Genomic DNA, 27,489 nt, shown 5'->3' with positions numbered 1-27,489 from the left:
TTGAAGAACCTAGAATATAAGACATATTTTCAGTTTTTTCACACTTTTTTGTTAATTATATAATTCCACATGTGGTAATTCATAGTTTTGATGCCTTCAGAGTGAATCTACAATTTTCATAGTCATGAAAATAAAGAAAACGCTTTGAATGAGAAGGTGTGTCCAAACTTTTGGTCTCTACTGTGTGTATGTATGTATATATATATATATATATATATATATATATATATATAATGTAAAAACCTTTAGTTAGTAACCATTATACTAATTAGTATTTCATAAATCAATAGTGCATGTGGAAATAAGAAATTTTGCAATATATCTTAGCTGACAAATAAGCTTCTTTCTCCTCCCGGATTGACCTTTCATTCTCAAAATTCTCAATTCATGGGAAAACCGATGTGTTGTCAGTGAATACAGACATTCCCATTACTGAAATAGAAGATGACAGTTGGTGCTCATAAAGTTCTATGGAGGAGGGAGGACACATTCTACTGCAAGTTCCATAGAACTTTATGAGCACCAACTGTCATGTCCTAACTCTCTAATGGGAAAGCTTGTATTCACTGAAAACACATTTTACCTGTAAATTGAGAATTCTGATCATGAAAGATCAATCCAGGAGGAGAAAGAAGCAGATTTCTCTTAAAAGATATATTACAAAGTTTCTAATTTGCATAGGCAGTATTGATTTATGAAATAAGAATATGTCACTGGGTTTTGCGGTTTAATCTCAGAGCAGAATAATATAGGGCAAGGGAGCCTGATTGCAGGGAGGTGTCACTTATTAGGCTGTGTGCTGTAGTTTCAATACAATCAGTGTTTTATCAGCAGGAGATGATCATTGCAGGACAAGGTTTCGCGTGCAGACCAGTCTAGCTAATCTGTGTATGACAGCTTGTGGATTTGCTCAGGAATATCCATATACAGTATATGGAATCTCTGGCCATATAATTATTCACTTTTTTGTACTTTATCCTTGTTATATGACTATCATATCTGTTAGGTTGGTTTCACACTTGCATTTTTTAAGCGCTGCGCCTCATGCGCTATCATGTGCATGCGCATTGCTCCTCTATCTTTAACACGGCGGGCACATGGTATAGCGCTTGTACGCGTAGATGTGCGTTTTCGTGCACTGCGTTTTTTCCAGGTGTGCTCCCAGGCGCGCCAGACGTAACATGTTGCATTTTTCTGTGCGCCCAACTGCTGCCAAAAAACGCATGCGCATGGAATGCGCAAGAAAACATTACAGTCTATGGGATCGCACGCGTGCGCTAGGACATGCGCACGCATACGTTTAATAACGCATGCATTTTTAGAATTAACATGGTGACAAACTGGTTAAATCGCATGCGCAAAAAAACAACTAATGCATACAAAACGCGTAATGCTTTTTTTTGTATGCGTTTGGAATGCGCATGAGGCGCAGCCCAAAAAAACGCAAGTGTGAAAGTAGCCTTAGTCACCCTTTTTGTAGTATAATATATTTCTGGTTACAAGTAAGCCAGGCAGCAGCACTCAGTGTCAAGCAGCAGCTGCAAAAGCAAAGAAGATTTTAGGGTGTATAAAAAGAGATAAAATCATAATCCCAATGTATAAATCACTTGTGAAGTCGCATCTTGAGTATGGCATCCAGTTGGAACTTTTGCTTAGAAAAATTACATTTTATTATATGTATCAATACAAGTGTGATCAATACAAAGGACGGGCACATGACTGATTCCTTCCACGGACCTTACAAAGGACCAACGGGCACTCATTACATGCAGAGGAAAGGTGATTCTAGCCGCTAAATAGGTAAGGGTTCTTTACAGTTCGAGCAGTAAGACTAGGAATGGGTTCTTTACAGTTAGAGCAGTCAGAATAGGAAACGGTTCTTTACAGTTAGAGCAGTCAGAATAGGAAAGGATTCTTTACAGTTAGAGCAGTAATACTAGGAAAGGGTTCTTTACAGTTAAAGCAGTAAGAATAGGAAAGGGTTCTTTACAGTTAGGCTGCATGCACACATTTCGTATTTATTCCACAATTAATCCGCAAGTGTGTATCAAAACAATGTTAACCTGCGGGAAAAAAAATTGATGTGCACATGCTGCAGAAAAAAACACGCAGAATCGCAGCGGGGTTTTTTCCGCAGCATGTCAATTCTTTTTGCGGATCTGCAGCGTTTCTGCACCCTTTGACTTGCATTGAGTCTGGCAAATCAGCAGCAAAACTGCAGCTGTAAAAATGATCTGCGGTTTTGCAGCAGATGTAACGCTGTGGACAGGGAAGTGTGTGGGCGATGATTGTGTGCGAGGGCGTCGCATGGATTAGGCGTGCAATAAAAATATGAAAACCGTGTTTTGTTTTATTTCATTAAAATACTTTATTCTTAATATGTGTGTGTTTTTTTAAACCCTTTCTTACTATAAGATTAATAATGGATAAGCGTCTTATTTATGCCTCTCCATTATTAACCAGGCTTAATGTCACCTTACACTAGCAAGGTGACATCAACCCCTTATTAACCCATATGCCACCGCTACACGGCAGTGGGAAGAGAGAGGCTAAGTGCTGGAATTGGCGCATCTTACAGAGCAGCCGTGGGCTGGGGTTTGCAGCCGGGAGGGGGGGCAGGGGTAATATCCATGGCCCCTTCCTAGGCTATGAATATCAACCCGCAGCTGTCTGCATAGCCTTTCTGGCTATTAATTATGGGGGGACCCCACGTCATTTTTTTTGGGAGGGGCCTCCTATTTTAATAGCCGTCCTTTCCTCAACCCTCAATCTGCTAAAATGCTTGTGCATGCCCTCATCATCTCCCGTCTCGACTACTGCAACATCCTTTTCTGTGGCCTCCCTGCTAACACCCTCGCACCTCTCCAGTCCATCCTTAAGTCTGCTGCGTGACTAATTCATCTCTCTCCTCGCTACTCCTCCGCTTCTCCCCTCTGCAAATCACTGGCTTCCATTCCCGCAGCGTATCCAGTTCAAATTACTAATACTGACCTACAAGGCCATCTATAAGGCTACTTTCAGATTTCCGTTTTGAAGAATCAGGCGCGATGCGGCGAAAAATGTAAAAACCGGATCCGGCGCCTGTTGCCACCAGATCCATCTTTTTTCCCATAGACTTACATTATCGCCGTATTGCGCATGATGGCCATGCGGCGTGTCCGGCTTTTGCCGGAAACGGCAAAAAATGCCTGTCCGGCGTCTGCAAAAAAACGTTCCATGCAACGTCTTTTTGACAGCGCCGGACCGCTTTTTTGCAGAGCGCATGCGCGAAGACTCTGTCTCCCTCTCCCGCACCGTATCCGGCAAAAACATGATCCGGTGGGCTGCGGCTTCTATCGGATCAGGTTTGACAACTTTTCGCCGCAGCCCGCCGGATTTAAAAATCTGAAGTCTGAAAGTAGCCTAACCTGTCTCCTCCATATATCTCTGAACTAATCTCCCGATATCTTCCCTCACATAATCTCTGGTCCTCCCAAGACCTCCTTCTCTCCTCCACACTTTTTCGCTCCTCACCCAACCGCCTCCAAGACTTCTCCCGAATAGCCCCTATTCTCTGGAATTCTTTGCCCCAACAAGTTTGACTATCAACCACATTTGGATCCTTCAGACGGAACCTGAAAACCCACCTCTTCAAGAAAGCCTACAGCCTGCAATGACCCCGCTACCTCCTTCTCTCACCACTACCGGTGATATCACCTCAACCAACACCGGAACTGCTGCAACCCCCAACCTACTGTCTCCTTCCCCACCATCCTGTAGAATGTAAGCCCGAAAGGGCAGGGTCCTCTCTCCCCTCTGTATCAGTCTGTCATTGTTAGTTTGTTTACTGTAAGTGATATCTGTAATTTGTATGTAACCCCTTCTCATGTACAGCACCATGGAACCAATGGTGCCATATAAATAAATAATAATAATGAAAAAAACGCATGAAAATCCGCATCAAAAATGCATCAAATCCACATCTGCGTTTTCTGCCAAGAGGTGCAGATTCTGTGCGGAAATTTCTGCAGGCAAATCTGCAACGTGTGCACATATCCTTACAGCAGTCAGACTGCGGAATATTCGACCACAAGATGTAGTAATGACAGATACTATATCAGCTTTTATAAAAAGGCCGGATGCTTGATATTAATAATCTAGAGATAGTGAACGTAGAAAGGTTGGACTCGATGGACCTGTTCCTTTTTTTTTTCCAGCCTATGTAATATTTATGCCCTTAAGCAACATGGCCGCCTCCAGCTTCATAGGTATGAGTCACATGACACAAGGTGGGAGGGGGTATGGCTTCTTCCAGCATTGCATTGGACACGTCTCTTGCAGGGTTATGTCACCGGTGGATAAGGGCAAGATCAAAGTACAGAGGGGAAGGAGGTGACTCTGATGCTGCAGCTTCCTGACACTGGGGTAAGACTTGTCCGGGTGCCAGGGAATTTCAGGCTGGCAAGATTGTGGCTCTTGTGTGTCAGCCGGCAGCGATCACCGCGTCCATTGTCGACTGGTCACCTGGTGCAGATCCTGGAATCATTGGACTCGTCCTTAGAGGAGACGTCCAAGATTCAGATGATTGTACCGAAGTCATTGACAGCAATTGTCGGCTCAGTCCTACAGAAAAATAATGTATGGGAAGCGCAGAAGTTTTATTATTTAATTTGGCATCCGATAATCCAGAGAGTTTCCTTATCCGGCATTTATCTGCAGATCTGCCCGATCCAAAACACTGAGCCGAGAGAAGCGATTGCAAGGTTTCTCCGATTAATGGGGTTTTCTAGCTTTAAGGATAGCACTGATTATCTGGTGACAGTGGTTCCGGTCAGGGGTCGGAGAGATCAGGCCATTATTCAAGGTGATATGGTGGAAGTGGGACAAATGGGCAAGTGGAAGGATGTGGGGGCCGAACTGAGGTGGTGAGACCACTGGATCAGAGCATCTGTATGTGGAAGGTTCTGTGGTGTCTTCCTGGTATACGGCAGGTCTTGTGGGGCCTTCTCGGTATACGGCAGGTCTTGTGGGGCCTTCTCGGTATACGGCAGGTCTTGTGGGGTCTTCCCGGTATACGGCAGGTCTTGTGGGGTCTTCTCGGTATATGTCAGGTCTGGTGGGGCCTTCCCGGTATATGTCAGGTCTTGTGGGGCCTTCTCTGTATACAGCAGGTATTGTGGGGTCTTCCCAATATACGACAGGTCTTGTGGGGCCATCTCGGTACACGGCAGGTCTTGTGGGGCCTTCTCGGTATACGGCAGGTCTTGTGGGGCCTTCTCGGTATACGGCAGGTCTTGTGGGGTCTTCCCGGTATACGGCAGGTCTTGTGGGGTCTTCTCGGTATATGTCAGGTCTGGTGGGGCCTTCCCGGTATATGTCAGGTCTTGTGGGGCCTTCTCTGTATACAGCAGGTCTTGTGGGGTCTTCCCAATATACGACAGGTCTTGTGGGGCCATCTCGGTACACGGCAGGTCTTGTGGGGCCTTCTCGGTATACGGCAGGTCTTGTGGGGTGTTTTGGCGCTGGCTGTGTCATAGTGCCCATGCTAACCTCAGTCCACATCCTAAAGACCCTACCATAAACAGATGAGCTTCAGAACTGAACTATGGAGCAATGGAAGAAGCTGGCCTGGTTTTAGGAATCATGTTTTATATCATAAGAAGTGTTGGGTGTGTATGCGGTCATTACTTGTCTGGGGAAGAGATGGCAGAAGCATTCACTATAGGAAGGAGGCGAGATGGTGGAGACAATGTGATGGGGCAATGTTCTGGGAAACCTCAGGGTCTGGCATCATGTGCCATGTACCACCTACCCAACAATGTGCACAGTGATGACTCTCTCCAAACTCCGATCCATGGAGGCCGGATACCACCGAACACCTCTGGAGTCCCGGGCCTCCATGGCTCAGAGTTGTTTAGGTGGCTTTAATGTTATGGCTGATACATCTTGATCTCTGATCTATGAGATGAACATTGGACTTTAAGCATTGGGGAGAGATTTATGCAGCTGCTGATATACCTGGTATTTATAGGTTTACTATCTCTGAATGTAAAGTGTGTGTCCTTCACTGAAGGCCAAGGGCAGGTACAGACAGGAGAGGCCACCTGGGCACTGATAGGAGAGGACACCTGGGCACCGACAGGAGAGGACAGCTGGGCAACGACAGGAGAGGACACCTGGGCACCAACAGGAGAGGACACCTGGGCACCAACAAGAGAGGGCCGCTGGGCAACGGCAGGAGAGGACACCTGGGCACCGACAGGAGGACATCTGGGCACCAACAGGAGAGGGCCGCTTGGCACCAACAGGAGAAGACACTTGGGTACCAAAAAGAGAGGGCCGCTGGGCAATGACAGGAGAGGACACCTGAGCACCGACAGGAGAGGGCTGCTGGGAACCGACAGAGGACCCCTGGCACTCAGAGTTTATGGGCCTATTAGGCTGTGTGCACACGCTGCTGATTTTGCTGCGGTTCCGCAGCGGTTTTGGCCGCTGCGGACCCGCAGCAGTTTTTGCTGCGGTGTACAGTACCATGATTCCCTATGGGAATCAAAAACCGCAGTGCAGACGGTGCGGAATTTTCCGCGCGGATTATCTGCGGTTTTCAATCCGCAGAAAGAATTGACATGTCAATTCTTTCTGCGGATTCTCCTGCGGTTTGCCATCTCCTCCATTGAGGAGATGAAAAACCGCAGGGCAAAACCGCAGAGCAATCCGCAGGTAAAACCGCAGGTCTTTTGACCTGAGGTTTCACCTGCGGATTTTACAAAATCCGCGCGGATGAATCCGCACCTAATCCGCAGCGTGTGCACACAGCCTTACAGTCCAATAGTTCATCACAATGCACCCTTAAGTAAATGTGTGACAGGAGCTCTGGAGGTGGCCTTCTTGGCTCTCGGGCTCCTGTCCAGCTACACAAGTTGCAAAGGTAGCAAGTCCACCTCTATTGACCACGAACACATGTAGAAAATGGTGTAAAAATGTAGCATCAGGCCTAATTCATCATTGGATTTGTGACTATTTTTTATTCACTGTTTCCTGCTTTAAGGCTGTTTTTGTTTTCTGCCAAATTCTTGTTTTACATTGCTCCCATTTTGAAGTTTTTTTGCTCTCCAGATATTTGCTGTCAATTCATTTTTTGCAACTTTTTTTAAAAAAAAAAATCTCTGAATTTTTAATGTTCTCCCGTCCTTCTCTGGAGTGATTTTTTTTTTCTTTGTATGAAAATTTTTTGCACAAGTCTTAGTCGCATGCTACATTTTAACCAATCCAGCAACTTTTCTTGCTCTAAAAAAGCTGAAAAAATTTTCATTATGTGCAAAATTGATGATCTCGCCATACGTAGAAGAAGTTGGAGCAAAAAAAAAACCCAACAGCGAATATCATAAGACTAAAAAGAAAAGTTACTTTTCGGAAAACTTTTTGTTTATACACAGAAAGGTCATTATTTACATAAAGCAAGAAAACCCCTTTAAGGTCGGTGACACAAATAATACTGTATGTGTGCTATAAAGAATCAAAACCTTAAGCTCCATACCTTTCTCTATTTTCAGCAGTGCACAGTGCAGTGATAAGATTCTGCCTGCAGGGGGAGCTGCTGAGGAGAGGACCAAGAAGTCTCAGGCCAAAGTAAGTGGTGCCTCCAATATATTATTGGATCGTTCCATCCCACTATTTACTTGTGATATCGCAGTGGGCAGAGTTATCTTATGTCCGGGGTCTACAATGATGTGATTATGTCATTGGTTTCCAGAAGGATGGACTACAAGAAGATTACCGATGACGTCTCCCAGAAGATTCAAGCATACAGTCAGGACACGACTGGATGGAAAGAGACCAAATCTGCGGTAACTAGAATTTACAGGATGTGGGCACGGAAACGTCATTTTTTTCTCTTTTGGTTTTCATTCTTTATCTTCCCTGACATTTTGATTTACCTCTCCTCGTCCCTTTCCCCCTCCATTACCTTTATGTTCACCCATTTGTCACTACCACATTTGCCTTTTTTTAAAACCTTTTCTCATTTTCCAGTCTCAGCCTTTGTTTCATGGTTTCCTTTCATTCTCCTCCCTTTCCCATCCTTCCATCATTTCTCTCCATTTATTTCCCTTCCATCCTGTTCTCCTTTCCTTTCTTTCCCATCCTTCCTCTCCAATTTTCCTTTCCATCCTCTCGTCCTTTCTATCCCATCTTTCCCCTCGTTTTCTTTCCTTTGCCTTCTTTTGTCCTTTCTTTCCCATTCTTCTGTCATTTCCTTCTTATTCTTTCAATATTCCTCTCCCTTCCTTACCAATCCTTGACTCATTTCCATTCCTTTTTGTCCTTCCCTTTCCCTTAACTTTACCATTTCCTTTCCTCCCTTCATTTTAAATTCCCAATTGTCCTCCATTTCTTTTTCAACGTTCTGCCACTCCCTTTCTTCCCTGTTCCTTGTTATTTCTTCCCTCCTCCCTTTCCCATCCTTCCATCATTTTTCTCCATTTCTTTCCCTTCCATCCTTTTCTCTTTTCCTTCCTCTCCCTTCTTCATTTCTATCCTTTTGTCATTTCTTTCCCATCTTTCTCTTCTTTTGTCCTTTCTTTCCCATCCTTGAGTCATTTCCTTCCTCTTCTTTCGAGATTCCCCTCCCTTCCTTAACAATCCTTCTCTCATTTCCTTTTTATTCTTCCCTTTAACATTATTTTACCATTTCCTTTCCTCCCTTCCTTTTAACTTCCTCCATTTCTTTCTCAACCTTCTGCCTCTTCCTTTCTTTCCTGTTCCTTCTGTTATCTCTCCCCTCCCTTCTTTCCCATCCTTTAGTCCTTTCCCTCGCCATCTTTCCCATATCCAATTCTCCTGCCATTTCCATTTCGCTATATATATTTCATACTTTTTCTTCTTTTAATTATTTACTTTTGTTTAACTTTTTCTAACCTTTTATCCTTTTCCTTTCCTTCGCTTTCCTTCAGTCATTTCTCTTGCCTTCCAAATTGGTTTGTCATTTCTTTAACTATCCCTTTGCTGTATCCATTTTTTTCTTTCCTTTCATTTTAAGCTTTGCTCTCTTCCCTTTACCATCCTTCCATCAGTTCCTTTGTTTCTTTCATTTCCATTTTTGTCCTTTTCCTTTTTACTTTCCCGTCCATCAAATACCGTGATTTCTTTATCCTTGTGTTATTTTCTCTTGCCGTTCTGTCTTTTCTCTTTCCACCCCTTCCCCTTTTTTATTTGTCCTTCCACTTTCTTCCTCTGTGCATTCTTTTGTCCTTTCCTTTCTTTCATAATAACATATAAATATTATGTCTCTTTCAGAAAAACATTACCGTCTCGTGGAAACCATCCAATGACTATTCGGGAAATATGTAAGTAGCAAAATGCAAAACTACAGAAGAACTGGAATCTCGTTCTACTAATCACATTTCCACATAGTTGTATTTGTGAAGAAAGAATGACTTCCAGAAAAAGCAAATTTTTCAATAGTTGTTGCATTGTTTCTAGAGTCCTGAAAAGCAGAAAAAAGGAAAAATGTTTCCATAAATGTGACAAGCACCAGTGCAATACCACAAACAGTCACCAGGTGGTGTAGAAACACAGATGTGTCTGTGCTTTGTCCCTTTAGGTAGACACTGGCCGGAGTGAGTCAGTCCATTCTGTGCAGATTGGTGGCTTGTAACTGAGTATTCCTTTAAGAGCAAAAATACAGATCACAATCCTCACCCTATACCTATATACCCAGGACAAGTGAAAATGGTTTGCTGCTGCCGTCTTTGGTACACAATACCTGGTGCAAATGTCCCCTCCCCGCTATGCCCCCCGAACACACAGTGATGTCACATAGATGATATGTAGATTTTTCAGTCTCTCTATATTAAATTATTTTGGGGGGTTTTTTCCTGTAAAACACAGATATCGCGGAGAAGCAATAATCGAAGAAACCCCAGAAAAAGTTATTCCTTTTATGTATCTTGCCAAATACCGATCAAAGTGGGACAAAACCCTGAAATCCTACACAATTGTAGAGGAGATCGATGAGGTATTTGCATTTTAAAATAGTCCTCATATTTAATTAATATTTTAAATCATTAAATATTTAAATTAATATTAATTACAATAATTGTTTAAATTTAACAAATAAACGTGTTAATATTTTCTTAAAGCTTAGAATATGCCTTTTTGCTGGTTTTTCAGAATACTTTGTTGTATGTGTACTGTAAGGATTGTACTCACTGAGGGGCGTCATGAGGAGGACAGGAGGCACGCTCCTTTCAAAGTCCATATGGGTTTATTTGCTTCATAACCCCGGAAGCACCAACAAAAAGGAAAACCACCTTTAGAGCGTTACCCTGACCTCACACAGGTCCAGGCAGGATTCTGTTCCCTCTGGCCTGTGCAACACTCAGGCTCGACCTGGAGCCACCTACACGGAAGACTTTTCCCTCTCTGCACACAGACCATGGAGGTCTCCACACCTTCAGTCACAGTCCATGTGCAAAACAACAGCCTCCATTATGTAGGCTGTAACCACACCCACAGGGGAGGTATATGGGTAGTCAGACCCACCCATCTCTCATAGCTACCCACAACCCGGACACAGGTGCACTAAACGACCTCTTAGTGCTCACGTGTACTAAAGTAAAATACTCCGGGTTGCATCACAGCCATCTCTGCGACACATAGCTCCCATCGATTATATGGCCATTAGCCTCCTTACATACCTCCCCCTCTGCCTAAAGCCGTGGGGCTTGGCACCTTCCATTACCATACCATCTGTCAAAATCGGGCCCTGTCAATGAACCCTTTTGAAACAATACCGCATCCGACTCAGTCACCTCCTCTGATAAAGTTGCCCCTTTGTCAGACAACCCCCACTCCCAGCAGTCAGTACGGTACGGCGATTCCCTTGTCCCCATACTTACTGTCTGGTCAGACTGTCACCACGTCCGCTACAGGGTCTCTTGCCTAGGCTACTCAGCACTTAGTTAGAAGAGTCACTACTTCTAACCCTTCGGTGTCCTTTTCCATCAGGCCACCTTCGGTTGTCTCTCTGTTGGTAATTTCTCCTACTGTCTTTATTAACCAGAGACCAGTCATTCCATTTAACTCTACTTTGTTTCAGCTTCAGATGGAGTATTTCCAATCTTTACAGAACCCTTTTGCCTCTCTATACCTTGAGTTGAAAGTGGTCGCCATTTTCTTTCCATTTCCTATAACTGTACCTTAATCTGCAGTCTTTCCCGTCTTAGCTGCTCTACCTCTCGTAGATACGTCCGCCGATATTCCAGAAGTATTTGGGTATTTTTAAGGCTCTCCATTGATCTGACAACGAGAAATGGAGCCATTGCATCTTCACCAGCTACCTGGGCTTCGGCGTCAGCCGGGATCCTCACACTCGCCACACCGGACACATTCACAATTTCTTGCATCGCTTGTCCAAGTCTCCCAATGACTTTCCTCACCAGACTTCTGGGCACTTGAACTATGTCCTCCACCAATTCCAACCGACTTTGAGTGTTCTTTTCATGCTCCAAACGTCGAGCAGATTTCTCTTTCCTCACCAGGATCATGCGTTTGGTGCGAAGACAGTGTAGGTGGTGCATGTCATTCTCAGGATAGCCACCCGCTTCACTGTGACTTCCCTAGTTGACAGGATAATCAACTGTTTAGTCTCTGGTGCCCAGTTCACACTACACACCTCCACCGCCTTTCTAAATCCTTCATGCACCACCTCATTGGCACAAGCTTCCCGCATGTCCTCGGGTACCTCTACTACGCACTTGAAGAGCGAAGTCTCATTCTCTTCATGGACGGACGGCTCCTGCTTTGCCTTGGACATTTCCATCAAGTCAACTGCCACGACCGGGTGACTGTCTTGTTCAACTCTTAGTGCAAACTCTCCCTGAGCTTTTACACTCTTCAAGACCCCTCGTCAAGATGGGCATTTGCAGCTCCGCCTTCTTACCACTCTGGCACTGCCGCTGTAAGTTTGCGACCACCATCTCCTCTTGTAGAAGTCCTCTTAATGCTTCTCTGAGCACATCCATTTCTTCCAAAATGGTCTGGTTCACAGTTTGACATGTTGACAGGTGACCTCTGAGCTCCGAGACTTCCTTCTCCAGCTCATCCACTCAGTGTTCAGCCACTTGCCTCAGGACCTTTTCTCGCTCGACAAAGTCTCTTACCGTCTCTTTAAGCATCTCCACTTCGTGATCCTGTTCCCTTTTGGCTAGCACGTGTTGCGCCATAAATTCTTTAATTATATTTTCAGATGGCGCAGTTTGACCACCCACTCTCTCATTATACAGCAGTAGTGAGCAGTGTAGCTGTGAATATATCTCTGTGGTGAGGAGCACTAGAAAGCAGCAGCATGAAGGACATTATTCAGCAATACTGAGCAGAGTAGCTGTAAACTTGGCACCTGTCTGAGATAAACACTTACTGAAAAGCAGCAACATTGCCTGTGTCTGTCTTTCACTCTACTTCCCATCACCATAGACTTCTACAGTCAGCTGTAATCTAACCACTCAGTGAGCCGATATAGTCTGTCTTCCCTCTGAATATCGTATTTTTGCGGCTTTTTCATTGTGAATAATTAGTTCAAGATGCAGGGGGGAAAAAAAAGAAGTGGCTCGAAAGTGGAGAAAATTGTAAAATATCTTCATCAGAGAAGTTTGCTAAGTTTTATATTCACTTTGTTGGAAGCATTCTAACTCCAATTTTAAAGTATCTGAGATTCAGTTTACGAGCAGTGAGGATCAAAAATTACACAGGAGTGTGATTTCCAAAATTCTCCAAAGAAAATCTAAAGTGTATGTTTATTTATACCTTTCATGAATATAGACATACCGTGCATATATCTGATGTTTCTTACATGATACCAAATAGTAGAATACGTAGCTGTAGAATAAGTAAAGACACTCCCTGCATCTATCCAGCTTAGGCCGGTTTCACATTAGCGCTTTTTAAGCGCACGCACGGCCGGGGGTAGCTCCGCCCCCGAGCCGGCTCTCTGCCCGGCGTGCCCGCCCCTTGCTTGTAGCGCCGCCTCCTAGTGGACAGCGGCGCCTGCGATCGGCGCACCCTATCTTTAGCAGGCCGCAGGCGCAGGCCGTGCGCTAGTTGCGCTTTGACCTGCGCTGCGCACTTTTCGGATTTTGGCGCGCACGGCGCACCGTCAAAAGTGCGCAGCGCAGGTCAAAGCGCAACTAGCGCACGGCCTGCGCACGATCTGCGCACCCTATGCTAAAGATAGGGTGCGCCGATCGCAGGCGCCGCTGTCCACTAGGAGGCGGCGCTACAAGCAAGGGGCGGGCACGCCGGGCAGAGAGCCGGCTCGGGGGCGGAGCTACCCCCGGCCGTGCGTGCGCTTAAAAAGCGCTAATGTGAAACCGGCCTAAGTCACATCCATCAGTAAGTTTTCTAAAAAATTACTGCATTACTTAACATTGTGACAATCTTAGGTCCAACATTTTGAGCTGATAGATATATTATTAGAGCAGCTGCTGCTCCATTTTTCTGTTCCATAAGCCCATATCAAATGCAAACATAACATTTTATCATTAATTCTATCTTCTATCTGCAGGGGACCATCACTAGAGGGAGCTCACGGCATACATTAACTCAACAGGGTCACAGTATACAGCAGGTCCCTAAGCTCCCCCTAGTGGTGGTAGAGGTGGAATCTTTTTCAACTTATTCCTTCTTTTTCCAAAGGACACAGTCATCTGTCACTGCATCACACACAGTTTTGGGAAAGGGATCATCTCACCAAGAGAATTTGTGGATTTAATTCATGTCAGGCGGTACGATGCCGGCGTGATCACCACTAATTGTAAGTATCACTTCGTCTTTTATGTACTTACTAGATGGTAGCCCGATTCTAACGCATCGGGTATTCTAGAATATGTATGTAGTTTATTTATGAAGTTTTAGTAATAATACAATAATGCACCCCCCAATCCTGATATGCATGGTACCCCTCCCCCCCCTATCCTGGTATGCATGGTCCCCTCACCCCCCTATCCTGGTATGCATAGTCCCCTCACCCTCCAATCCTGGAATGCATGGTCCTCTCACCCCCCAATCCTGGTAAGCATAGTCCCCTCACCCTCCAATCCTGGAATGCATGGTCCCCTCACCCTCCAATCCTGGAATGCATGGTCCCCTCACCCCCCAATCCTGGTATGCATGGTTCCCTCACCCCCCCTTTCCTGGCATGAATGGTCCCGTCACCCCCTTTTCCTGGCATGCATGGTCCCCTCACGCCCCAATCCTGATATGCATGGTCCCCTCACCCCCCAATCCTGATATGCATGGTACCTCTTACCCCCCCAATCCTGGTAAGCATGGTCCCCTCACCTCCCTTTTCTGGTAGGCATGGTCCCCTCACACCCCTCTCCTGGTGTGCATGGTCCCCCTCACCCCCTTTTCCTGGTGTGCATGGTCCCCCTCACCTCCCTTTCCTGGTGTGCATGGTCCCCCTCACCCCCCTCTCCTGGTGTGCATGGTCCCCCTCACCCCCTTTTCCTGGTATGCATGGTCCCCCTAACCCCCTTTTCCTGGTGTGCATGGTCCCCCTCACCTCCCTTTCCTGGTGTGCATGGTCCCCCTCACCTCCCTTTCCTGGTGTGCATGGTCCCCCTCACCTCCCTTTCCTGGTGTGCATGGTCCCCCTCACCCCCTTTTCCTGGTGTGCATGGTCCCCCTCACCCCCTTTTCCTGGTGTGCATGGTCCCCCTCACCTCCCTTTCCTGGTGTGCATGGTCCCCCTCACCTCCCTTTCCTGGTGTGCATGGTCCCCCTCACCTCCCTCTCCTGGTGTGCATGGTCCCCCTCACCTCCCTCTCCTGGTATGCATGGTCCCCCTCACCCCCCTCTCCTGGTATGCATGGTCCCCCTCACCCCCCTTTTCTGGTATGCATGGTCACCCTTACCCCCCTATCCTGTATGCATGGTCACCCTCACTCCCCTTTCCTGGTATGCATGGTCACCCTCACCCCCCTTTCCTGGTATGCATGGTCACCCTCACCCCCTATCCTGGTATGCATGGTCACCCTCACCCCTCTATCCTGGTATGCATGGTCACCCTCACCCCCCTATCCTGGTATGCATGGTCACCCTCACCCCCCTATCCTGGTATGCATGGTCACCCTCACTCCCCTTTCCTGGTATGCATGGTCACCCTCACCCCCCTTTCCTGGTATGCATGGTCACCCTCACCCCCCTATCCTGGTATGCATGGTCCCCCTCACCCCCCTATCCTGGTATGCATGGTCCCCTCATCCCCCCCTTTGCTGGTATGCATGGTCCCCCTCCCCCCTTTGCTGGTATGCATGGTCCCCCTCCCCCCCTTTGCTGGTATGCATGGTCCTCCTCATCCCCCTTTCCTGGTATGCATGGTCACCCTCACCCCCCCCTATCCTGGTATGCATGGTCCCCCTCACCCCCCTATCCTGGTATGCATGGTCCCCCTCGCCCCCCTATCCTGGTATGCATGGTCCCCTCATCCCCCCTTTGCTGGTATGCATGGTCCCCCTCCCCCCCTTTGCTGGTATGCATGGTCCCCCTCCCCCCTTTGCTGGTATGCATGGTCCCCCTCCCCCTTTGCTGGTATGCATGATCCTCCTCATCCCCCTTTCCTGGTATGCATGGTCACCCTCACCCCCCCTATCCTGGTATGCATGGTCCCCCTCACCCCCCTATCCTGGTATGCATGGTCCCCCTCACCCCCTTTGCTGGTATGCATGGTCCCCCTCCCCCCCTTTGCTGGTATGCATGGTCGCCTCATCCCCCCTTTGCTGGTATGCATGGTCCCCCTCACCCCCTTTTCCTGGTATGCATGGTCCCCCTCACCCCCCTCTCCTGGTGTGCATGGTCCCCCTCACCCCCTTTTCCTGGTATGCATGGTCCCCCTCACCTCCCTTTCCTGGTATGCATGGTCCCCCTCACCCCCCATCCTGGTATGCATGGTCAACCTCAACCCCTATCCTGGTATGCATGGTCACCCTCACCCCCCTATCCTGGTATGCATGGTCACCCTCACTCCCCTTTCCTGGTATGCATGGTCACCCTCACCCCCCTTTCCTGGTATGCATGGTCACCCTCACCCCCCTATCCTGGTATGCATGGTCCCCCTCACCCCCTTTGCTGGTATGCATGGTCCCCCTCCCCCCCTTTGCTGGTATGCATGGTCCTCCTCATCCCCCTTTCCTGGTATGCATGGTCACCCTCACCCCCCCCTATCCTGGTATGCATGGTCCCCCTCACCCCCCTATCCTGGTATGCATGGTCCCCCTCACCCCCCTATCCTGGTATGCATGGTCCCCTCATCCCCCCTTTGCTGGTATGCATGGTCCCCCTCCCCCCCTTTGCTGGTATGCATGGTCCCCCTCCCCCCTTTGCTGGTATGCATGGTCCCCCTCCCCCTTTGCTGGTATGCATGATCCTCCTCATCCCCCTTTCCTGGTATGCATGGTCACCCTCACCCCCCCTATCCTGGTATGCATGGTCCCCCTCACCCCCCTATCCTGGTATGCATGGTCCCCCTCACCCCCTTTGCTGGTATGCATGGTCCCCCTCACCCCCTTTGCTGGTATGCATGGTCGCCTCATCCCCCCTTTGCTGGTATGCATGGTCCCCCTCACCCCCTTTTCCTGGTATGCATGGTCCCCCTCACCCCCCTCTCCTGGTGTGCATGGTCCCCCTCACCCCCTTTTCCTGGTATGCATGGTCCCCCTCACCTCCCTTTCCTGGTATGCATGGTCCCCCTCACCCCCCATCCTGGTATGCATGGTCAACCTCAACCCCTATCCTGGTATGCATGGTCACCCTCACCCCCCTATCCTGGTATGCATGGTCAACCTCAACCCCTATCCTGGTATGCATGGTCACCCTCACCCCCCTTTCCTGGTATGCATGGTCCCCCTCACCCCCCTCTCCTGGTATGCATGGTCCCCCTCACCCCCTTTTCCTGGTATGCATGGTCCCCCTCACCTCCCTTTCCTGGTATGCATGGTCCCCCTCACCCCCTTTTCCTGGTATGCATGGTCCCCCTCACCTCCCTTTCCTGGTGTGCATGGTCCCCCTCACCCCCCTTTCCTGGTATGCATGGTCCCCCTCACCCCCCCTATCCTGGTATGCATGGTCACCCTCACCCCCCTATCCTGGTATGCATGGTCACCCTCACCCCAATTTCCTGGTATGCATGGTCCCCCTCACCCCCCCATCCTGGTATGCATGGTCCCCCTCCCCCCCTTTGCTGGTATGCATGGTCGCCTCATCCCCCCCTTTGCTGGTATGCATGGTCCCCCTCCCCCCTTTGCTGGTATGCATGGTCCTCCTCATCCCCCTTTACTGTTTTGCATGGTCCTCACCCCCCTTTGCTGGTATGCATGGTCCCCCTCACCCCCCCTTTCCTAGTATGCATGGTCTCTGTTAAAATAAAAAATAGTTATATACTCACCTTCCGACGGCCCGCGATCTCCACTCGCGAGAGTGACGTCATCTCCGGTCTAAGGCGCAATGCATTAATGGGAGCGCGAGGCCGGGCGCATGGAGTGGAGATCGCGGGCCGTCGGAAGGTGAGTATAACCTTTTTTTTATTTTAATTCTTTTTTTTTTTACAGAGCGCTGCGCCCGACCGCTTGCCATTACAAACCGCTGTGCCTGTCGCTGATTGGTCGCGACCAATCAGCGCTGCGGGATTTCAGTTACAGACAGACACGATAAGATGATTATATATAGATTATGTGACTAGGGGGAGTGACAATTTTTTTTCTTTTTTAATTTTTATTTTTACTAAGTTTTGCCAAACAGTGAAAAAAAATCTTTGGGGCGAAAAGAGGGGTTTACTACTTTACAATTTATCTTCTGAGATCTGGTATCCCAGCTTGAACTGTAGGGGAAATCAGCTGGGTCTAGCTTATGTTGGGTCTAGCCTGTGTACCGGGACTCCAGTGATCACGAGATCAGTGACCACCAAAATCAAGTAGTCTTTAGTTTCCTGTGTGAATGATCTCTGTGAATGTTTTTTTTTTTAAAAAACTCCCCTCTTGTCTAAATATTTATCAAAAGTAACCTAGTAAATAGGTATGGTCAAATCCGAACAGTGAAGTTCAGGGTCCATATCGAACACCCCAAAACATCAGGTGTTTCCCATGCTGTCATCTACAAGACAGCACGAGAAATACTGGGCTCTGTTGGGCGGTAATATTATTACCATCAGTCAGAGAGGTGACCAGCGGTAGAAAGTTTAGCGCCAGACACAGGTGTCGGCTGATGAGAGAGTACTACTCCCATAAACCTACGCCTGCTGCTGCTAATAACAACAGCAGGCGCCGCTGATGGGAGTATTCATGCTCCTGCGCTATAAATAAATGTACAAAATGACGTGGGATCTTTTCTATTTTTTAAAACCAGCATGGCAAAACTGACAGCTGCGGGCTGAAACCCTCGGCTGTCAGCTTTATCATGGCTGGTTATCAAGAATAGAGAGATCCCCATGTCATTTTTTAAAATTTAAAAAAACAGCGTGGATCCTCCCATTTTTGACAACCATCCAAACTAAAGCAGATAGTTGGGGGTTGGTATTCTCAGGCTGGTAAGGGGCCATGGATATTAACCCCCCAAGCCTAAAAATAGCAGCCCGCAGCTGCCCAGAAAAGGCACATCTATTAGATGCGCCAATTCTGGCGCGTTCCCTGGCTCTTCCCATTTGCCCTGTGGTAGGGGGCAAGTAGGGTAATATTTGTGGGGTTGATTTCACCTTTCTATTGTCGGGTGACATCAAGCCCCAAGCTTAGTAATGGATAGGAATCTATAAGACACCTATCCATTACTAATCCTACAGTTATATTGTAAATGAAGACACATACAGAATACAGTCTTTTATTTAGAATAAAAATACACAAAGTTTTACTTTTTTATTTAAAAATGACAAATACAGTTATACTCACCTAATGCCCATTGCATTGAAGCCATCATCTCCTGTAAAAAAAACAAATAAAAAAATAACTATATCCCTCACCTGTCCAACGACGTTCTGTCCCACGCTGTAATTCATGTCTGGGGGATAAACAGTTTTCAACCTGGTCGGTGCCAAAATGAGACCGTCCAGGCAGAGAACCCTGAGAAGTGAGCTGTGAGCGCAGCATCAGTGACCAGCGGTGACATCATCGAGGTTACCATGGGTCATTAAGGCTGAGTTACCAGCCGGGTTGAACTAGCTCAGAAAGTTCACAGTGAGTAATTTCTTACGGTGAACTCACTGAGCTGAGCGCTGCCCCATGAGGCTTTTTCTGACTGTGGTAGCGGTGATCTCACTGAGGTCACCGCAGTTCATCAGCACTGCTCACAGTGAAGCGAGCTGGGAATGCAACTTCAATGACCTGCAGTAACCTTGAAGATGTCACCCCTAGTCACTGATGCTGCACTAGCGTCAGTAAGCGTAGGCTAATGGGAGTAGTAGTCGTCCCACCAGCTGATGCCTGTAACCAGAGGTAAACTTTTTACCGCCGGTCACAGTTGCTGGCTCACGCTGTCATCTGACAGCATGAGAACCGCAGCTCTCTGACAGGCATTAATCATCTAACCGCTGATCAGAGCCAGTGTTTGCCGCACTGTCATGCAGATGTTAGCGTGGCAAACCATGGATGTTCAGGCCCCCCCCCATTCATCTGAATGGGGTTCGGATACTGTTCTGATACCTGAATCAAACTTTAACTGTTCGGTCGAACCCAAGGTCCTGAACATCCAGGGGTTCATCCATCACTACCAGTAAAGAAAGAGAGAAGGGGAGGGAGATGCAGTTTCCTTCATTAAAGCAGTCTTTACAGCAGTAACTTGATATTGGGAAGAGTCACAGTCAGAAAAAAACCTAGTGAATGTCATGCACAGTGTCTTATCACTTATATGTATGTATAATTTTACTGTTTGTAGCTATCAGCTTGGAGTATGACAAATGCCCTGTAACTAGCTCCCATGTCCGTGGCTTCAATAATCCATGTGGATACGTTTGTACACCATTACCTGAGTAAGTACATGAGTAATATGAATACTCAGATTATAGTGGTTATTGTTGGCACTTGCATCGGCCTTACCTGTCCAATACCAGCCCTGGGAGATTACGGGGGTTTTAAAGGACCTAAAAAGTCTACAGTGACTGTGTGACTGCAAACTGACCACGTATCCAGCCTATATTACTGGGAGAGACACCCAGAGACCTCACATCCAGCCTATATTACTGGGCAGAAACATCCAGACCTCTCATCCAGCCTATATTACTGGGAGAGACACAGAGATCTCACATCCAGCCTATATTACCGGGAGACACACACACAGCTCACATCCAGCCTATATTACTGGAAAAAAAGAGGATGAATGAACTCATGGAGATCAACATCCAACACTGCGGAGACACCATCACGTTTCTCAACGCAGTGATTCTAGAGCAATGCCCCCATCCCTTATGGGAAATATGTAAAATATGCAAAACACAAGCCGTGGAGACACCATCACGTTTCTCAACGCAAGCGATGACCAGCCAGGTCTTTCCCCGGGAAGGAACAACCACGGGAAGGGCAGTCTCCAATGAAGGAAACCACCTATGCCAAAACATGGTATCCATCCACAGACAGCTGTTTCGGGGTATTGCCCCTCATCAGTGTGGAGTGGGAAACTGGCCAGTAGGAGCAATGCCTAGTAGAAGACTGTGAAAAATGAGGATGAATGAACTCATGGAGATCAACATCCAACACTGCGGAGACACCATCACATGTTTCTCAACGCAGTGATTCTAGAGCACTGCCCCCATCCCTTATGGGAAATATGTAAAAACATGCAATATATTACTGGAAGACACACAAACAGCTCACTTTCAGCCTATATTACTGGGAGAGACACACAGACCTCACATCCAGCCTATATTACTAGGAAACCCACGCAGATCTCACATCCAGCCTATATTACTGGGAGAGACACACACAGCTCACATCCAGCCTATATTACTGAGAGAGACCGCCAGACCTCACATCCAGCCTATATTACCGGGATAGACACACACAGCTCACATCCAGCGTATATTACTGGGAGAGAAATACCAACCTCACATCCAGCCTCTATTACTGTGAAAGACACAAAGGTCACATCCATAAAGTGATAACTATAAGAACCTGGCACTCAACTTCAATGCAAACAGAGGAATATATTATTTAGTCCCCAATGGGTAGTACAGCAAACGTTTCGGTCAGCATTGACCTTCATCAGTTACGCATACGAGTGCTGAGAAGATTCCTAGAGAGAATCATGATGTAGGGACATAGGGATGTCAGCAAATATGAAAGTAATATGTGTTGCGTAGTATAGGGGCTAAGCCTATAGTAGAGAGTCTTGAGTCAAAGAGGTGAGGATCAGAACACCTAAGACGCGGTGTCCACCGCTTGTCCTCTTTCACCTCCAGCCTATATTACTGGGAGAGACACCCAGACCTCACATCCAGCCTATATTACTGGAAGAGACACACAGAGCTCACATCCAGACTATATTACTGAGAGAGACAACCAGACCTCACATCCAGCCTATTACTGGGAGAGACACCCAGACCTCACACCCAGCCTATATTACTGGAGAAATAAACACAGACCTCACATCCAGCCTATATTACTGGGAGACACACAGCTTCCATTCAGCCTATATTACTGGGAGAGACACACACAGCTCCCATTCAGCCTATATTACTGGGAGAGACACACAGACCTCACATCCAGCCTATATTACTGGGAGAGACACACAGACCTCACATCCAGCCTATATTACTGGGAGAGACACACAGGCCTCACATCCAACCTGTATTACTGGGAGAGACACACAGACCTCACATCCAGCCTATATTACTGCATACAATATGTGAAAAGCAATTTTTTCATGTCAAATGTGTCCACAGCCTTTAAGTTGAGCTCTTCCTTAAGGTCAATTCAGAAGGGTAACTTGAAGCTCCTTCACTATATCTGTAGCATAGATCCAGGCCTAGGGCACCAGGCTGAATGAAGAAAGTCTTTGTAGTCTCATCTTCCTTTTGACACCACTAGTGAACAATCTGTTGGCAATTACTAATTAGGACCATGGGGGGGGGGGACACATTGATCAGGGGGTTTGTAAATACCTAGAAACCACCATTAAGGTCACTCAGGACGGGTCGAGTTGCATGATAAACTTCTTTCTGCTGCCACTAGGGGGAGCTCACTGCACATGGTTAATTATAAAGGGTTGAATGAGCTCCTATGCAGTGAGCTCCCCCTAGTGGTGACTGTAGGCAGAATGTTTTCATGTATCAGTGTAACTGGATTAAGGAAGCAGGAGATTTGGTGCTTTGTGTCAGAACAGCTTTATAATCCCCATAAAGAATCTTCTAACTCTTTAACATTTCTTTCTCTAATGTGAAACCTCCTGATGCACGTGGATGTCTTGCTATAGAGTTTTATGACTCATTTCTTTCCTTTAGGAACCCTGCACATTGCACACTGGGGGTGTACATTCAGCCGGAGTTGGGTGGTCTACTGCCGCGATCTTTGGTGGAGTCGGCTATACCCAGCAATGTTGTCAGCCTCATCACCGATGTTCGGGAAGGCCTCAAGACCCTTTTACCATAACGTCAGTGTTATTATAGGATGGAAACTGTCGCTTCTACTTTTAATACCCAGTAATTTGGCTTATGCCACTCGCCTGTTCCCTTCTGCATCAGCAAACCCAACCCCGAACCTCTAGATATTCACCACTTCATACCAAGTGACATGGAAACCTGTTGTACTGATTTATTAAAATAGTATTTTGTAATTAAAGACAATTTCCAATATAAAGCCCCTTTCCTGTGCATTAATGATGTGAAATCTGTTTCTGAATATCTTATTTCCAGCCTGAGATATGAAGACTTGAAGTTTCAGGTCTAAGGCCTGAGGCTGCACCACTGAGACGCTCTGACACTACGTCTTCTTTCAGGTGCTGTGGTCAGGGAACACTTAGCGTGATCCAGTCCCAAATACACCGGTGTTCTTGCTACATGTAGCAGTCATCAAAAAGGGAAGTAATGTAGATATCAGAACTGGAAGACATTGCCTCTCAGTAGTGCAGCCTCAAGCTCAGGGCCTGTGACTTCAATCCATTATATCTCAGCGCAGGAAGAAGATATTAAGAAGAGATTTTCACATTTCTATTGTACAAGAAGAGGTTTTTTTTGTTATACGTTTTATTTTCTTACATTCATAAACAAAACCTGATCGTTGGTTACTCGTCTGGAATTGAGGGCGTTGGTCAGTGTTGTTTATATAGATGGTGGGCCCTTCTGAGATCACAGTGGGTGAGCCGACACAGCAGGACAGGAATGGGCCAACAGCAAAGAGGTGCAGAGGTAGGAGCTTCTCGCTCTTTCTTTCTGACCCTAGTGCTGTCTGTATATAGCACAGTCTGCCATCTGCTGGCGATAGGGCAGTACTTCCCCTGTAATCACCATCTTTCACCAGCAGATGGCAGACCGTGTAATGTGCAACAACCGAAAGGAGCAGAACTACAAGGAGGTGACATTAGAAGGCGCAGCAGACAGTGTCAGACATGAGAAGTTTAGATACAGCAACTCAGCAGATGGTATCACCGATGAAAGGCCTCAGGATCACATCTGGTGGACTAAATACACAGCATCCTATGCGCACACAATAGGGTTAGATACAGCAGCTCAGACAGCTTCACATATCTGGATTAGATACCCTCTGCAGAGTTGTGTATCACACCGCTGGATTAGATACACGGCTCAGCAGACAGTGTCACAAATGAGAAGCGTAAACACCTGGCTCAGTAGAGGCGTAACGATTGGTGGTCACAGAGGATAATACTGGGAGCGGGCCGCCTACTCCAGCTTCACCTGGATATACGTCCTCGGGTGCACATCTAGCTGAAGTGTATTGCATCGTAGGGACTCTCCGGCTCCCTGCACAGCTATACACGCTGCCAGGCCAATCAGTGTGCCACATGACTGTGACCACATCGCATGCTCACCAATGCCAGCTACTGCCACCGGATACAGAAGAGGAAAACGCGCGTCAAGGGACCGGAGGAAGGAGAGTACAATTTTTTTTATTTTTATTTAATGTAGAGTCATAACGTGGAACATATATACCAGAGAGGGGCCCAAGATGGACTAACATGCAGTCATGGCCGAAAGTGTTGACATGTTGGCACCCTTGAAATTGTTCTGGAAAATGAAGTATTTCTCGCAGAAAATTATTGCACTTACACATGTTTTGTTATACACGCTTTCTATAACCATCCACAAGCTTCTTACACCTCTCAGCTGGGATTTCGGACCACTCTTCTTTTGCAAACTGCTCCCGGTCTCTCATATGTGAAGGCGCCTTCTCCCAGCAGCAATTGTAAGATCTCCCCACAGGTGATCAATGGGATTTAGATCCGGACTCATTTCTGCCACTTCAGAACTCTCCATAGCTTTGGTTCCATCCGTTTCTGGGGGGCTGCTTGAACTACACTGCTCAAAAAAAGAAAGGGAACACTTAAACAACAGAATATAACTCCAAGTAGATCAAACTTCTGTGAAATCAAACTGTCCACTTAGGAAGCAACACTGATTGACAATCAATTTCACTTGCTGTTGTGCAAATGGAAAAGACAACAGATGGAAATTATTGGCAATTATCAAGACACCCTCAATAAAGGAGTGGTTCTGCAGGTGGGGACCACAGACCACATCTCAGTACCAATGCTTTCTAGCTGATATTTTGGTCACTTTTGAATGTTGGTTGTGCTTTCACACTCGTAGCATGAGACGGACTCTACAACCCACACAAGTGGCTCAGGTAGTGTAGCTCATCCAGGATGGCACATCAATGCGAGCTGTGGCAAGGTGGTTTGCTGTGTCTGTCAGCATAGTGTCCAGAAGCTGGAAGCGCTACCAGGAGACAGGCCAGTACACCAGGAGAGGTGGAGGGGGCCGTAGGAGGGCAACAACCCAGCAGCAGGACCGCTACCTCTGCCTTTGTGAAAGGAGGAGCACTACCAGAGCCCTGCAAAATGACCTCCAGCAGGCCACAAATGTGCATTTATCTGCACAAACTGTTATAAACCGACTCCATGAGGATGGTCTGAGGGCCCGACGTCCACAGATGGGGGTTGTGCTCACAGCCCAACACCGTGCAGGACGCTTGGCATTTGCCACACACCAGGATTGGCAAATTCGCCACTGGTGCCCTGTGCTCTTCACAGATGAAAGCAGGTTCACACTGAGCACACGTGACAGAGTCTGGAGACGCTGTGGAGAGCGATCTGCTGCCTGCAACATCCTTCAGCATGACCGGTTTTGGCAGTGGGTCAGTAATGGTGTGGAGTGGCATTTCTTTGGAGGGCCGCACAGCCCTCCATGTGCTCGTCAGAGGTAGCCTGACTGCCATTAGGTACCAAGATGAGATCCTTAGACCCCTTGAGAGACCATATGCTGGTGCAGTTGGCCCTGGGTTCCTCCTAATGCAGGACAATGCCAGACCTCATGTGGCTGGAGTGTGTCAGCAGTTCCTGCAAGATGAAGGCATTGAAACTATGGACTGGCCCGCCCGTTCCCCAGACCTGAATCCGATTGAGCACATCTGGGACATCATGTCTCGCTCCATCCACCAACGTCACGCTGCACCACAGACTGTCCAGGAGTTGGCGGATGCTTTAATCCAGGTCTGGGAGTAGATCTCTCAGGAGAACATCCGCTGCCTTATCAGGAGCATGCCCAGGCATTGTAGGGAGGCCACACACACACACACACACTACTGAGCATCATTTCCTTGTCTTAAGACATTTCCACTGAAGTTGGATCAGCCTGTAATTTGGTTTTGTCACTTTCATTTTGAGTATCATTCCAAATCCAGACCTCCATGGGATATTATTTTAATTTTTCAATGATCATTTTTATGTTTTATTGTTCTCAACGCATTCCACTATGTAATGAATAAAGATTTGCAACTGGAATATTTAATTCAGTGATATCTATGATGTGTTGTTTTAGTGTTCCCTTTATTTTTTTGAGCAGTGTATGTTTGGGGTCATTCTTCTGCTGGAAGACCCATGATCTAGGACACAAACCCAGATTTCAGGCACTGGGCACTACATTGTGACCCAAAATCCTTTGGTATTCTTCAGATCTCATGATGCCTTGCACACAGTCAAGACCCCCAGTGCCAGAGGTAGCAAAACCAACCCAAAACATCTTTGAACCTCCAGCATATTTGACTGTAGGTACTGTGTTCTTTTCTTTGTAGGCTTCAGAATGATGTGCTTTACCAAAAAGCTCTATCTTGGTCTCATCTGTCCACATGACGCTATGGAGATTAGCCACAGAGCCATGGGTTGTAAACTTCTTGATTATGTTGTGTGCCATCGAAAAAGGAACATCAAAATCTCTGGAAATGGACTTGTAACCTTGAGATTGTTGATACTGTTCGCCAACTTTGGTTCTCAAGTCTTCAGACAGTTCTCTTCTCCTTTCCATTCTCCATGCTTAGTGTTACACACAATACAAAGATTGAGTCAACTTCTCCCCTTTTTATCTGGTTTCAGGTGTGATTTTGATATTGCCCACACTTGTTACTTGCCAAAAGTGCATTTGAACGAGCATCACATGCTTGAAACAAAGTTGTTTACTGACAATTTTTAAAGTGCCAACAATTTTGTCCCACCCATTTTTGGCATCTTGTGTAAAATTACTGTATTTTTCGGACTATAAGATGCACTTTTTTCCCTCAAAAAATGTGGATGAAAATTGGGGTGGTGCGTCTTATAATCTAGATGTACCTTTCTGGCTGTGGATGGGGAGGTGGGGGAGCGGCAGCGGCAGAGCAATGGGTCACAGGAGGCAGGAGTCGGCAGCTGCGGCTAACTCCCGTGCCCATGGTTTAAGAAAAATGAATATTCACTGCATTCCACGCCCATCGGAGTGGAGAGAAGTGAATATTAATTTCTCTGTAAAGGGAACCTGTCACCGATTTTGGTTGCTATAAGATGCGGCTGCTGCCTTTCAGGGCTTATGTACAGCATGCTATAATGCTGTAGATAAGCCCCCGATCTGACCTGCAAGATAAGAAAAAAAACGGATTACTTACCGGTAATACTCTTTTGTAGAGTCCACGACAGCACCCACTGAGAGAGGGGATCCGCCCCAGGAACAGGAAACCTACAGAGAGATAAATGGGGCGGTCCCCCTCGCTCCCTCATTTTGGGTTACAGAGAACCAAGATGAACCGCCATACGTTTTAGTCAATTTGATAGTTAACCAGTTGACACTTATCTATTACTTGCTATACACACTAAAAGATCCCTTATCTTTGTTTTTTTTTTTTTTGTCCCACCACCAAGGAGAGCCACGTGTGAGTTTCTAAATTAAGGGAGGGAAGTGAACGGGTGCTGTCGTGGACTCTACAAAAGAGTATTACCGGTAAGTAATCCGTTTTTTTTCTCTTCGCCACGACAGCACCCACTGAGAGACTTTCAGAC

The 27,489-nt window shown here is 47.0% G+C and overlaps 1 protein-coding gene across 3 annotated transcripts; it reads left to right on the top strand.

Moving 5' to 3' along the window:
- The first annotated feature begins 4,281 nt into the window (after positions 1–4,281).
- STARD6 (StAR related lipid transfer domain containing 6) lies at positions 4,282–25,975 on the top strand. Of its 3 annotated transcripts, none has more exons than XM_073543863.1 (8): positions 4,282–4,404; positions 7,533–7,608; positions 7,736–7,826; positions 9,274–9,323; positions 9,868–9,994; positions 13,672–13,789; positions 19,894–19,987; positions 22,454–25,975. In XM_073543863.1, exons 3-8 carry the CDS (start codon positions 7,737–7,739, stop codon positions 22,599–22,601), a joined length of 627 nt encoding a protein of 208 aa, XP_073399964.1. In that variant the 5' UTR covers positions 4,282–4,404; positions 7,533–7,608; position 7,736; the 3' UTR covers positions 22,602–25,975. The 3 variants fall into 3 exon arrangements, with proteins under 3 accessions (XP_073399964.1, XP_073399962.1, XP_073399963.1); XM_073543861.1 differs by having other exon boundaries at positions 7,733–7,826; XM_073543862.1 differs by having other exon boundaries at positions 4,288–4,404; positions 7,536–7,608; positions 7,733–7,826.
- Positions 25,976–27,489: the final 1,514 nt, after the last annotated feature.

Source organism: Dendrobates tinctorius, unplaced genomic scaffold (assembly GCF_039654945.1).
Source record: "Dendrobates tinctorius isolate UK_male_01 unplaced genomic scaffold, ASM3965494v1 ptg000135l, whole genome shotgun sequence".
In the NCBI taxonomy this organism is placed as follows: Eukaryota; Metazoa; Chordata; class Amphibia; order Anura; family Dendrobatidae; genus Dendrobates; species Dendrobates tinctorius.
Note: the sequence above shows the minus strand (reverse complement) of the source record. Positions and strands in the feature narration are given on the sequence as shown.